General features: G+C 34.5%; 2 protein-coding genes across 3 annotated transcripts in view; one reads left to right on the top strand and one right to left on the bottom strand.

The window, feature by feature from the left end:
- LOC127880222 (aryl hydrocarbon receptor nuclear translocator homolog) overlaps positions 1–7,607 on the top strand; it is a 46,639-nt gene extending 39,032 nt beyond the window's left edge. The window contains exons 12-17 of one of the 2 annotated variants that reach the window (XM_052427508.1): positions 121–271; positions 918–1,079; positions 2,305–2,488; positions 2,854–2,941; positions 3,662–3,872; positions 5,143–7,607. In XM_052427508.1, the coding sequence (XP_052283468.1) occupies positions 121–271; positions 918–1,079; positions 2,305–2,488; positions 2,854–2,941; positions 3,662–3,852 (776 nt within the window). In that variant the 3' untranslated portion in view covers positions 3,853–3,872; positions 5,143–7,607. Of the gene's footprint in view, positions 1–120; positions 272–917; positions 1,080–2,304; positions 2,489–2,853; positions 2,942–3,661 lie in introns of both variants that reach the window. The other variant, XM_052427509.1, reaches the window with a different exon arrangement.
- A 1,567-nt stretch (positions 7,608–9,174) lies between these two features.
- LOC127880225 (muscarinic acetylcholine receptor M2-like) lies at positions 9,175–13,131 on the bottom strand. The gene is made up of 2 exons (XM_052427514.1): positions 11,113–13,131; positions 9,175–9,536 (listed from the first exon to the last, which is right to left on the bottom strand). Exon 1 carries the CDS (start codon positions 12,805–12,807, stop codon positions 11,341–11,343), a length of 1,467 nt encoding a protein of 488 aa, XP_052283474.1. The 5' UTR covers positions 12,808–13,131; the 3' UTR covers positions 9,175–9,536; positions 11,113–11,340.
- Positions 13,132–13,881: the final 750 nt, after the last annotated feature.

Here is a 13,881-nt window from a genome sequence, read left to right as displayed (position 1 = left end):
TCCCTGTTTCAGTATTTTAGCTGAGAGGTCAGGCCATGACCATCATGTAATGGTTTCCTGTTTCAGTATTTAAGCTGAAAGGTCAGGTTCTGACCATCATGTAATGGTTCCCTGTTTCAGTGTTGAAGTTGAAAGGTCAGGCCATGTCCATCATGTACCGGTTCCGAGCCTCTAACAGGGAATGGGTGTGGCTGCGAACGACCAGCTTCAGTTTCCAGAACCCCTACACAGAGGAGGTGGAGTACATTGTCTGTACCAACACTGCTGCAAAGTAAGTAATTTAAAAAAAAAAAATGTTTGATATACATTATTTGTACTTAGGATAGAGAGTTGGTTTGGATAAAATATTGTCTAATTCTAAATGTAACTTTAATTGTACAATCAAACCAATTTGTTTGCAATTGGTTGGTGTAAATTGGTTTTTATTTGTAATTAATTGTATTGGTCTCTATATTGCCATAATATGCAAGTTATACAAATGTATTGTTCCAATATGGTTGTAGTTTAAAAAATATATAATGGATTGTTTCCTTTGTTGTTAAAGTATACAAATAATAGAATGGAAATGTTTTCTATATTGTCAGAGTAAGTTTAATACCAGTTATTTTAGCCAAATTTAATTGATTCTACTTTCTGGGATGTTGATCAAAGTTGTTTCAATTTCTTGAAAGTGTCTTGCATTTAACCCTGTCGTAACTCAAACTCGCAGTCTGTTCAGGTTTTATGCTGCTCATCAGTATCTTAGGGTTGAAAATGATACTTTTAAATCTTGAATTTACTAAGAAAGGTCTTTAATTAAATTTTATTTTTTAAAGAGACTTCACAAGCGTCAACATAAAACTATGTGTCTAAGGGTTAACAGTTTTTCAATGCTGAGCAGTATTTCTCGTGTTTTTCTCACCACCTGGTTATTCCAGGACTGGTCAGCAGTCGGCTTCCTCCTCCACTGTTGGCGCTGGCGGGTTGATGGACCATTCAACGGAGTCTAACCCCCCACTGAACAGCTTCTCCGCTCCTAGACCAATGGTGGCAACCTCAGACCCAAACACTATGGGACCCAGCAACAAACCAGATTATAGGTATGTAGGCATTTATGACCAATTTTCACTTAAAAAATGTTGCATGCACTTTTAAGGTAAAACACTTCTTAAGAAATGGCAAAAATCATCAATTGTATAAGCTGAGTTTGTATTATTTTAAAGTAATAATTTAATCTGTTTTTTGCTCGGCTGTTTTCGGAGAAAACCCGAGGTATTGTCATAGCCAGCTCGTCGTGTCGCTTTGTGTTAAAACCTTTACATTTTGTCAAGGATTTGAACATTGCCTCTACAATCAAAGTGCTTCAGCCTACAACTTTGAAACTTCGTATGTAGCTGCACCTTGACTAGCTCTACATGCTACACCCGTTTTTTGGGTCACTAGGTGAAAGGTCAAGGTCACTGTGACCTCTAAAAAAAAATATTCTGACAAGCTTTCATTTATTCAAAACTGCACCTGCAGCCGAGCATGGCACCCGTTATGCGGTGCTCTTGTTAAACATTCTTCTAAGTATGAACTAATTCTTTTTGATTTGTAGTTGAAAGTCGTACATTAAATTCCATATTTCTTGTTTATTTTTTTTTTTTTTTTATTCAATATAATACATACAATGTATACATGAATATATACAACATAGTGATTGTACAAAGCAATAAAGTTCAGACATGTTATACAAGATATGCTAATATGTATTTTTTTTAAAGAGAAAAGAAAAAAATAATAGAAGAATTGTTATGATAAATGATGAGTTGTATAAAGTCGGAAGAAAGCATACTGGATTTGTGTGTTTCGTTGTATATTCAAAATGATCTTATAAGATTGAAAAAAAAAAAACATACAAAAATATTTTAGAAAGATAAACTTACATTAGTGTGAAAAGTATATAAGTGGACAAACATCATGAGAATTTAATCCGATTCCATTTTTGTTCAAAGTTTTGTAATGTGTCATTACTGAGGGCTATTTCTTTCTCAATCTGGACTTTAAGTTTGAGACTATAGATAAAACAATTAAAATTTGGTACTTGTTTTTTGAACTTCATGTTAAAGATGAACAATTTCATCATTATAAGAATAAAATTCACAATATTATTACAATCTTTTGATTTCAATGAGTAAATTCCGAAACTTACATTTAAGAAAGATAGTTTAACGTTTAGTTGCTGTTGTTCAAGAAAAGATGTTAATTGATTCCAAATAGGCTGGATGTGTTTGCACTTTCTTGTTTATTAATAAATTTCTATTTTCTGCCTTTCTGTGGCAACAGGGATCAGTTTGGCTCTGTGCCTTACCGGCAGATGGTGAGGCCGGGCAACATGTACCCTGGTTTCCCGTCCCAGTCCCCGATGAAGACCCCCCCTCAGGCCACTGCTACCAGCATGCACTACCAGAGGCCCGGCCCTGTCTCAGCCAGCTGGGGCTCACCTCCAGGACACTTTTCACAGACACAGGTAGAACAGTCCCCAATTATTTTGGGATATGAAAAGTGGACTTAAATTTTTATGGTTCATTAAAAGAAAAGGGCAAGTCCCATAATTATGATTAAAGTCCTTTGCTTTAATAATACGTGAAAGCTAGAATAATGCTATCAATATTGCATATCAAATTGAAAACTTGTAAACAACAAAGGAATATTAATATCTTTGGTGTATATCAATTTGACTCTTGCTAGAAACAGGTTGCAATGAAAAAGCACATCAGCAAACAAATAGCTATATATATACATACATTTGTATATAACACTATGCGTTGGCAAATCATATGATTACACACAATGATCGAGCCAGTGCAAATAATGTGTGTCTTGTTCCCCCAGGGTGGGGCAGACTACAGTGCCCAGAGTGGTGGGGCGGCAGGTGGTCCTGGCTTCTCTCAGATCAGTCCCAACAGTGCATCACCTGGAGGTAAGTCACATGATGGGTATAATTATGTATAATTATGTGTGTTGTTTGTAAGATTTTTCGCAGTACTTTACTGTATTTCAGTGTGTAACTCTCAAGAGTTACAAGTGTATTATGGTTCTCGGACAGATGATTGACAAGTCTTGGCCCACTCATTCTTAGCATAGCCTATCTAACCAGTTTCGAAGTAATTAGGGCATTTACATATGCAAGTAAATTTGGAACTGCCATACTGGAATCAGAGGTAGTGAGGATAAAAATGTTAAGAACATGTTTTTGTTTGAAGTTAAAAAAAACCTGCTTTTACTTTTATTATTTTTTATTTCTTACATATTTCAATAAAACTGATATTTTTATTTTATTTAAATATAACTGAAATATTTTTGAGTGGGTATTTTTACAACAAATTTTTAACTAAATTTGTTCATGCTTAAATGTGTTTTTTTGCTAAAAAGATAATGAATTTAAGATCAAATAAGCAGAACAATACAATTGACAAGGGATTCATTAAATAAATTTGAATTAGAGAATTCTTCAATATTATTTAAGAACATAGAAAAACAAGTTTGTCTTAATGTCCTTTTTTATTAGCTTGACTTTGTAGGAGGCACATAGGAGGCGTGTTGCATCAAGGTTGCTATTAGTTATTAAAGTAAATATGTTCTGCTTTGACTGTACTTGTTTTTCATGAAATACTGCAGCACAGGTGGTGTTCACTTTCAGCCCAGGGGGGTGGAGGCATGTGGCAGTCGGGCTGGCAGAGTGGAGCCACTGAAGGACAGCCGCCCCAGGGTGGGGGCGACGCGCCAGGGGGTCAGCAGGAGGAAAACTTTAGTGAGATGTTCCGCATTCTGGACCAGCAGGGTCAAGAGTTCACTGACCTCTCCGGCATGTTTAATACATTTACTGACTGATCGAGAGCCAAGAGTTCGAGGTGATTTTTTGTACTCTGCAAGGATCCTATAATAAGAGGTTTACTATCAGCCTCTATGGGCAGTGTGTTTATGTATTGTTTTTCCAGGTGTAACTTGTTAAGGTTGACATCCGGTTATACTCTTATACTGTTATGATGGCAAAGAGATCGTCTGAATTTACTGTCTTTTATTTCTGGTTATACATGGATTGTATTGCTGGGGTATGAAGCAGAACAACTTGAATGGGACTATTTTCCGTTTGGTTCCGTTTAATTGTTGTGTTGTCAGAAGATATCTGCATGTCTAGTGCAGGTTAATATTGAATCAAGTCTTTGATTTCAAACTTTATTTTCTTATTACAGCAAACAGTCAGTGATCTTTCTTTTACAAAAATAGTAGTTATCAGCGTGTTTGAAATATTCTCTTGCATCAAAATTAGCAATTGATAATTCATCTGAGGAAGACCATGAATGTTTCACTTGTTTGAGACAAAAACTGAAGTAGCTTGATGGCTGTTTCCCTTGTATAGTAAATATTAAGTGAACTTTTAAGATTCATTTAAAACGACTTAGTGATTTATGGTAGCAGCAACATTTGGAACTTCAGAGTAAAGTCTAAATAATCATGCAAACTTGAAAACATGTTATAGATATGATAGGGTTGCTGATATATATACTAAAAAACTGTTGTTTTTTATGACGATTTTGTACGGAAAATATTTGTAATAAGTACATATGTGCATGTTACCTCCTTTTTGGATGTTAAAGGCAATTTTTAGAGTTTTTAGAAAAGAATTGTTGTTGAAGTATTTATCTTTACTGTTTTATGTTTACCTGTTGTTTCGCAGAATGTTGTAATGAATGATTTTTTTCCCTGGTCAATGTCAATGTACATATTTTGTACATATATACATATAAGTGTATGTTAAGATTGTGAAGTGTAAGTAATAAGACTATTTTAGCTTAGTAAAAATAGCTAACAAAAAGGTAGCAACATGCTTTAATATTCCCATACCGGTTAGTCTAATGTTATTAACTGCATTGAAAAGACCATTTATGCATCTTAGTCTGTATTACTTAAAATTAAATTTTTAAGTCAGAGGTCTTTATTATGTTCATAGCTGCATATTGTATTGGAGAAGTTTAGTAAGGTAATAATCATTATCCTGCATTATATTTTTTTGTCAAAACGTTTAAAAGAAATATTGCCACGTTTATACAAAGAATCCTCATTATTTGCAAATGAATTTAGTTTAAGCATAAATGTTATTTTTTCTTTTATCTTCCCCAGCATCTACAGATGCGGCGATTCATATAATGATTGGCTTACTAATGTTGAGTTTTGAGACAAGACTGGAATGTGGGGGCATCAGTGCACTATGGACACACGTCTTCATTAGAATGATTTGCATAAAAAGTGACCATTATTTTGTGAAAGAGTTTGGTGTTTTACTTTTAGTTTACATATGCTCTTTTGCTGTACAACTTTGTCTACTTATTCTTGATAATAATACATTATATAATTGTTTTAGAACTGTGTTATTATTTTGCCTATATAAAATAGGGTTCCAGACAAGTTAAAAAAAACAAGTTCTCAGTAACACACTGTCAAGGCAGAATCCGTAATACTTTAGTTGAATAGTTATATTTTAGACAAAAGTCAAATGAATTCGTCTAGTTTTTCAATTTTAATTTTTAGTTGAACTTTTTGTATATAATGGTATTTTATTATGAAATGCATTGGTTGAAATTTGTTTTGTTGCATATTTACTGAAAATGTGCTGTTAATTTATAAATTATAAGTGCAATCATTACTGTGTTAGGTTAATAATTAAATAGTCAATATCACAGGAAAATAATTCTGAACTTTTATTAAATTTAAGTATATATAGTTTTTTTAACATTGTAAAAAGTTTTGTATTTATTTTTTGACATGAAGAAAATTAGATATTGAATTCTTATCCTGTCACATGCCTTTAAATCAGCCCGATAACCAGGTAACCTAATATCCCAAAAGATATTAGGCTAGATGACCACGTGATCTCGAATATCCGTCAGTTGCTCTCCGCGCATGCGCATGCCTGTCCTTTTTCCTTTAAATAAAATATACTTTATTTCAATTTAAAAAAATACAAAATAAATATAAAGTACTGTTTGTTTAAACATTATTGTTTTAACAGCATAATTTAGTCTTTGTGCATTGAATTAATAACGATTGACTCGATTTCTGTGTTGTTTAACAAGATGAAAGCTAGCCTAAGCGTTTTGCATGACGTGACATCACAATGTTTTTGTTCGAGTGTTTTTTTTCCCATATTAAATATTTAAACACAAAATAATCGAAAACTAGATATTTTAGAAACATTTCAACGAATGTTGTAAATGTGACAGGATAAATAGAATAATATGTTAGTGACGTGGATGGAGAATGGTTATCTGGCTCGTCGGAGGATCTTATCGGGTGAGCCTTCGGCTCACCCGATAACTTCCTTCGACTTGCCAGAAAACCATTCTCCATCCACGTCATTATTCTCTATTTATTCATATTTTTACCATCAGAATTCATGCAGCAATCGTAGAAAACAAAAGTCGTCATGTACACTTCTTTATAATTCAGTTTAAGAACGATGTCGTTTTTCACCATATTAACGTATGCATTAGAGCAGGCTTATGCATTTAATTACAGTCGCCCCTCATGTAAATTCACTTTTCAGATCTAGTTGCCATGCTCTTGTCATACAAGCTTTGTGTATTTGTTTTAGGAGGTATTTGAGTTTCGTTAGAAGGTTTTTATTGATGTAACTACAGCTTTAACTTTTTGAAGTGTTTTTTCTCATGCATAATTTCATACATAATTATTATTCAGAAAATTGCATACCATTTATCAATGAAAAAAACCCAAAGACAAATGTATTGGTTTGAAAATTATATGCAAAGCTCATGAAACATTTATTTGTCAAAGGCAGTTTAAATAATAATCTTATGTTTAGTGTTTTAATCCAGTTTATCACATACAACTGTAGAAGTTCATGTTGGAGTAACTGTTGCACACTTTCAGCATCATATGTTTACATATTGTTCATTTATTTGTTAAACATGTCTCCCTATAATTTTTTTGCACATACTTTGTTAAGTCTTTTTTTCCAGTTTTTAAATAATGAAAAACATTAATCTCCAAAAAATATTTTTTTAATGTCAATTTGTTAAGTCTATTAAAACTGTTTGTTTATGTATTTTTTAGTTGCAGAACTTTCATATTATTTTTATAATAATGATTTTTTTATGCCTTTTAGAGAACCAACTATCTACGCCATGTCTGCAAGCATTTCTTTCCAGAAATTAATGTATTAAGTTATTTGATATTTGTGATGCCTTTTAGAGGACCAAATATCTACGCAATGTCACCAAGCATTTATATCAAGAAAATTACATATATCCATGAAAACATAAACTTTGCAAAGTTATTGTTCTTTTCAAAGTCAGAAATATTAATCTATTTTTTACCAGGAACTTTTTTGTTTTTATTAACATTATTTTTCACAACCAAAAACGTTTAAACTGTCCTTTGCGACAAAATGTGAAATTCAAATGAATAAACTAGTATACTTTGGATATAATGTTTTAAAAAAAAGATATTCGCTGTATGTTATAAATAGAGCAATTTGGTTATACAGTATTGTTCTGAAGAATTTATAAGATCTATGTGTTTCTTTCCTTTCTGTATATAAGAGAAATAAAATATATTGTCTAAATTTATGGACTTTTATGTTTTATTTGTCAGTCACTCTCCGTTCATTAAGGACCTCAAAATGATTAAAAGAGTTAACTCCTGCTTGCAGAGCTGGAATTCTGCTTTGTTAATCCTGGCTACGATGCCCACGAGGGTCGGGTTGTGTGAAAGGAATTTTCTTCTACTGCCCGTCTGTCTGTTCATAACATTTTTGTTACCATTCCATATTTCTTATTTAGTCACGCTGGCTTAAAGGGACCTTTTCATGTTTTGGTAAATTGACCAAATTGAAAAAAGAAGGTTTCAGATTCGCAAATTTGCAAGGAAACAGAAACAGTTATATTAAACAGACTGCCCGTCTGTCTGTTCATAACATTTTTGTTACCATTCCATATTTCTTATTTAGTCACGCTGGCTTAAAGGGACCTTTTCATGTTTTGGTAAATTGACCAAATTGAAAAAAGAAGGTTTCAGATTCGCAAATTTGCAAGGAAACAGAAACAGTTATATTAAACACTGACCATCATCTAAAATATACATTACACGCATCTTTTGACATTTTAAAAAACCTGCAAATACAAACGCAGACGATTGCATAATTTGAAGAGTTCTTTTGATATCGTTATATTTTGTCACACTTCAATGATTGCTTATATAAAAGTATAAAATACACCATTCACTTTGTGAGCCCGGATGACCGAGTTGTTTAAGAGCTAGACTTTTACTCCAAGGGTCAGTGGTTCGAGCCTAGTTGAGGATTATTTTATTTCTTTAATTTCACTTTTTTTTACTAGAGCTATTAAGTTCTAATGTTTACACCTATCCATTCAAAGCATATAATGGCAAACTTGAATACACGCCAAAATCTGTGAAAAAGTCCCTTAAAGGCCAAGATCACAGAACTAGGTAAACACTAGAGCCTCTATCTTTTGTGTCTGTTCCAGATCTATTGTACTCGTTGAAGGAGTTTTATTCATTTGGCTAAAATGTTAATCAGTTTTCAGACGATGTACAGAAGATACGAGTCAACTACGTCATTTCAAGGTCATACTTGAAGGTCAAATATTTAAACACATTTCGAACGATTCCCATCGACCTTTGCTAAAATGATTCAAATGCTATTGAGACGCTGGGCTCAGGGAATCAGTCAGTCACACTTGTTCAAGGTCAAAGTCACACTTGAATCTTAAATGTTACAGCCTCATAGTTTGTGTGCTCTCTTTGAACGATTTTCATAGAATATTGCTAAAATGTTTGCTTATTAAGAACCCGTGCAGTCACGCCAAAGCAAGGTAAATGTCCCATTTGACCGTTCACTGTATGATTCTATAATTGTATGTCCATTTTCTGTGCCCTTCAAATGATGTCATACACATAACCTAAGATTTTATCAAATTGAGGCATTGTGCAGAAGAGACGATACATTCATTCCACTTCAAGGTTAAGATCACACTTGACGATCAGTAGAATCGGAGGAAGATAATGATTTCCTATGGACTGGGTTGTAATATATTGATGGATGCGCCATGTACCATTTCGTTGGGAAAATATAAGTTATGACGGCTAACACAATCACGGCAAAGAAAAGTGACGTCGTTTTGAGCAGATGTATTGAGTCTCATATGCACAACACATAATAACGTACACTTTCAAACCGACAATGTAGATATGAACACATATTGTTACATAACAATAGTGTGAGTACAGTCAAGTATACCATTACCGGATCATTATCCATAGCGGATCACTCTGATGTTCAAGACTGCGTATCGCGATAAATAGTTCACATTTTTAGATGATATTTTGCACACAGTATCTTCAAGACCTGTTCTTTAAAACGCATTGATTGAGTCGTAATCGGAGTATGTTTTGCTGACATCTATACACGACTTTGTTGACTTCCGTCTTGTTTCCAAATCGAGGTTGAACATTTTTCGCTGCCACATGCTATAACTCTGTTGGAAAGTAAGAAGTTTATGCATTAATTTAAAGGCCATTTAGTAGTCTTTCTGCCTGCAAAAGTCCATTTCAGTTTTGATTGATCATTCGTGTTAAGATTTTGCAACACCTTAAATGAAATGAAGAATTAGGGCAATAACGGATACAGCGTGATAATATGCGTATTGATAATATATTATATTAAAATATATGACAATCTTGTTGATTCTTACAATAAATGATCTAAATCTTAATGTTTTATTTATTTTCCATGTTCGATATCGATGATTAGATATGATTCAAACAATTTACATGGTTTTTAAGATGCCCATATCTTTTCGATCTTTTTAGGATTTTCAACAGATAATTCACACAAGAACACCATGAGTAAAGTGTGGATACAAGTTCACATATAAAAAACTATTAATAACAGAAAATGAATATAATTTATAACTGGCAATATAACTCGGTCATTGTAAACAACACGTTTCATGTTTCGACAGTTCAAATAGCGTGTTAGATGCCCCCTGAGTGGTTTCAGTCACGTTATCCGTTATGGCTACATCTGATCCGTTTATGTATGAATTCTGCGGCGAAAGAAAGGTATCACAAATACATTTTGCCTGCGTTTAAAAATAAGACTATGTGCTGAATCAGTAAGCAAATGTAATATTTAATCAAACTGGTGTAAAAGAAGTCTCAAAACATGTATTGCTTATCACCAGAACAACTTAATTACGCTACTGCAATTATCCGGTAATGGTAACTTGACTGTACTCGAAACGGAAGTCAATATGCTTTAAATTTTATGAAAAGATATCCTTCTTAGAAGATTTCTACTAAGTTCGCTTCTTTAAGCGCACATTGTAGTTTGTTTCCACTAACCAGACCGACACTTTTTGTGCCTACCATAAAGCTTTTTTTTGTATTCCAGGTAGAGGTTTCGATAATTTTGTTACATTCATTAAATATCTATTAAGTTAGCATTTTTATTAACTTTAAATTAGCTAAAATTAACTAAGAAATATTAAATAAATATTTGGAATATTTCTGCATGCCTTTGCATATCCTTATTAATTTGGGAATTGTAAAAAATATAACGCAAACGATGCTTACTTGACAAACTGTTTCCTATTTTTAGCGATGTTATTGGCAATAAATAACCTTATGACCTATTCCTACTTGTGGAATATACATACATTAATTACACAAATGCATGATGTATCTGTAACTTGCATTACCAAGTGAATACATGCAAGCTCATTCATTATACCGGTGGCATGCATGTGACACGCGCATGTTTTTATTTATGTCGGTTGCCACGATTAACTAAGGCGTTGGAACGAGATAACTAGCTCCTGTGAACGAGTGAGCAAATAGCGGGAACACCGCTTGAGTAACTCGTGGGTTCGACATTTTAAATTATAACCTGTCATTTCATGAAATTTACATTTGAAATGATTTCAGTTGGCTTTAGAGTTCTAGAGCATTTTTGCAACATATAAAAATCCGTTTGCGAGTTTCATAAATTTTGTATCGCCTGTCATAAAGTTTGCTGAGCTCGACATGCATAGTCTAGGCAGAAAGACATACATCGTGCTGGGCTGCTTGGAGCTTGCTTTGATGCAGGAGATTTGAGTCCCTCCGAGAAGGGCAGACTCGGTTATCCGAATATTGCGATAGACGAAGGAGTAGACACTATTGATAACGACTCCACCTTAACATAAAACGAAGATATCTTGCGTTATCAAGACTATCCAGAAGTCGGATGTTGATCAAGAATAGTACAAACACTGCATTTCTATCATATAACATATGAATTCAACAGTGTGCCGTATTTACTCCGTTAATATTTCTTCTGTAACATTGTCTGAAGAAGACGGCGCATGCGCGGCGAAACCTTGTGTCGCAGAGGCCATAAATGATAGGGTTAATTGCGCAGTTTATGAAGTACGAGCGCAAAAAGAACCTGTAGGCAACAAGTCCGTCGTCACTTAGCTCCTCGGCGAAATGTTTTTTAACTCCACGAGTGATTATTAAAGTCAGATGCGGGAGATAACTCAGAATGTACGCAAGGGAAATCAGAAACATAACGAACGCTGTTTTCGTCGCCTTTGCTTCCCTAAGATATTGCGATTTTCTTGGGGAGTAAGAGTTTCGTCGTCTTATCGAAGATATCCATGACGTACGTGTTCGAGGTCTGAATATTAAATTGTCATGTCTGTTATTGTCGATGGTTGCTACTTCAGTGCTACCGCTTATTTCGTTCGGAGAATTATTGTCATCGCTGACGTCAGCATTCTCTATCACATTATTGTCATCGCTGACGTCAGCATTCTTTATCACATTATTGTCATCGCTGACGTCAGCATTCTCTATCACATTATTGTCATCGCTGGCGTAAGCATTCTCTATCACACTATTGTCATCGCTGACGTCAGCATTCTCTTTCACATTTGCATCCGCTTTCATGTTTTCTAAACATTGGGCGTTGAGAGGTGTTTCCTGTTCAACGTTTGTTTGAACCGCTCCTTTAGTATTAATATTTAACGTTGATGGAATGCCATTGTAGTCAATCATCGCGCACATCTTTTTCGAATGTTTCATTAACTTGCACCCTATTAAACAATAAGGGGACAATATACTCACTAATCCAACGAAGAATAACATCACAAACATGCCTGCGTATATGAGCGGCAATGAAGAATTTGACATTTCATCGGCTGTGGAACATTCTGAGCCGAATACCGCCTCGTCTAAAACATCCTGCTTTACCTCAAATGATTTCTTTCCGTACACAAATACCGCAGGTAGAGCGAACACAAACCCAAACACACAGGAACATATGCTTATTATCTTTGCCATTCGGGGCGTGATTTGCTTCTTCCGCGATTTGCACACCTTTCTATACCTGTCCAGAGCTATAACGGTTAGAATAAACGCCGAAGTGCAAGTGCCCAGGACGTTTAAAAACCTCGAAATTTTACACAACCACGCGTGTTCGAGTGTGTACTGTTCCATCAGTAACGAGATATCCAAAGGTATCGCGATACAGCACGAGAAAAGGTCGATGCCACTAATAGAAATGATGAAGATTTTCGCGTTGGAGAGTTTGTATCGCTTGTGGTAAATTTGGATAACCAAGGAGTTACCAATGATACCGATTAATCCTATCAATGCAAAGACCATTGCTGGTGGTTTCAGTCGATTCTGCTCTGCTAAATTCAAGTCGTCAATGAGATCTGATGACGTCATATGTGGATGCGTGTCGTTATTTGGTTCTTTCATGATGACGCCTGTTGTATGAAGCTTAGAATGTTTTGTAGAGAGGTTTAAGTTTCACTTCCAATAAAACAACTTTGTCTTTTGTAAAGTTTGTCTTTCATTGAAACAACATATCCCTTGATAAATGCACATCCGTAAACACATATATAGCATTGCACTCAAATTCATATATTTAAAGTTGACACGGATACTATATTAGGAATACCGCAACCTACGATATCAATAAAAAAATATGAACAGGAAGGAAAACTTTAGTCACATCAGATAGAAGACTGCTTAGCACTTGACAAATAAGAAAGTCGCGTTTCAATAGATGACTACTGAAAAGACAGCCATGTTTATTAATTTCATCCATCATCTATACACGTAGATCTATTATATTTTTCGCGCAAAACCTTAATATTGTAGTTGCATATTTTGCAATTTGCAAAGACATGTTTGTCGAATTTATTATTCATATTCAATTCATTAACCATGTATCAGTCGAACAAAACTCTTTATAATAATTTCATATTTTGTTATTTGTGAAAAATCACGCAAAATGTATTATTATATATATGCGACAAACCACGCAATCAAGATTATATTTTGATCAAATGCAATTATATTAACATCTGTCTGTCTGTCTGTCTGTTTGTTTGTCTGTATGCCTGCCTGTCTGTCTGTCTGTCTGTCTGTCTGTCTGTCTGTCTGTCTGTCTGTCTGTCTGTCTGTCTGTCTGTCTGTCTGTCTGTCTGTCTGTCTGTCTGTCTGTCTGTCCGTCCGTCCGTCCGTCCGTCCGTCCGTCCGTCCGTCCGTCCGTTTGTCTGTCTGTCTGTCTGTCTGTCTGTCTGTCAGTCTGTCTCTTCACACATAGCTGGTATATTTATTTGTATTGCAATATTGCTGACAAAAAGCAAACACAGGCAGTATTTGTTTTAATCTTTTTTTTTTAATGAAGAGTTTTGATACATTAACAACATACAAATGTTTCGGCTACGTAAAGAAGCGTTTGTAAAATGTGGCGCCCTTACATTGAACATAAATTTTAATTTCTAATCAAAGACCAACGCCGGTGTCACACAGGAGAGCAGACCC

This window comes from Dreissena polymorpha, chromosome 4 (genome assembly GCF_020536995.1).
Source record: "Dreissena polymorpha isolate Duluth1 chromosome 4, UMN_Dpol_1.0, whole genome shotgun sequence".
In the NCBI taxonomy this organism is placed as follows: domain Eukaryota; kingdom Metazoa; phylum Mollusca; class Bivalvia; order Myida; family Dreissenidae; genus Dreissena; species Dreissena polymorpha.
This window is presented reverse-complemented; position numbering and strand designations above follow the sequence as displayed.

What these genes read in the sequence shown, in the direction of transcription:
- LOC127880225 (XM_052427514.1), bottom strand. Translation starts at nt 12,807, where the DNA reads ATGAAAGAACCAAATAACGACACGCATCCACATATGACGTCATCAGAT.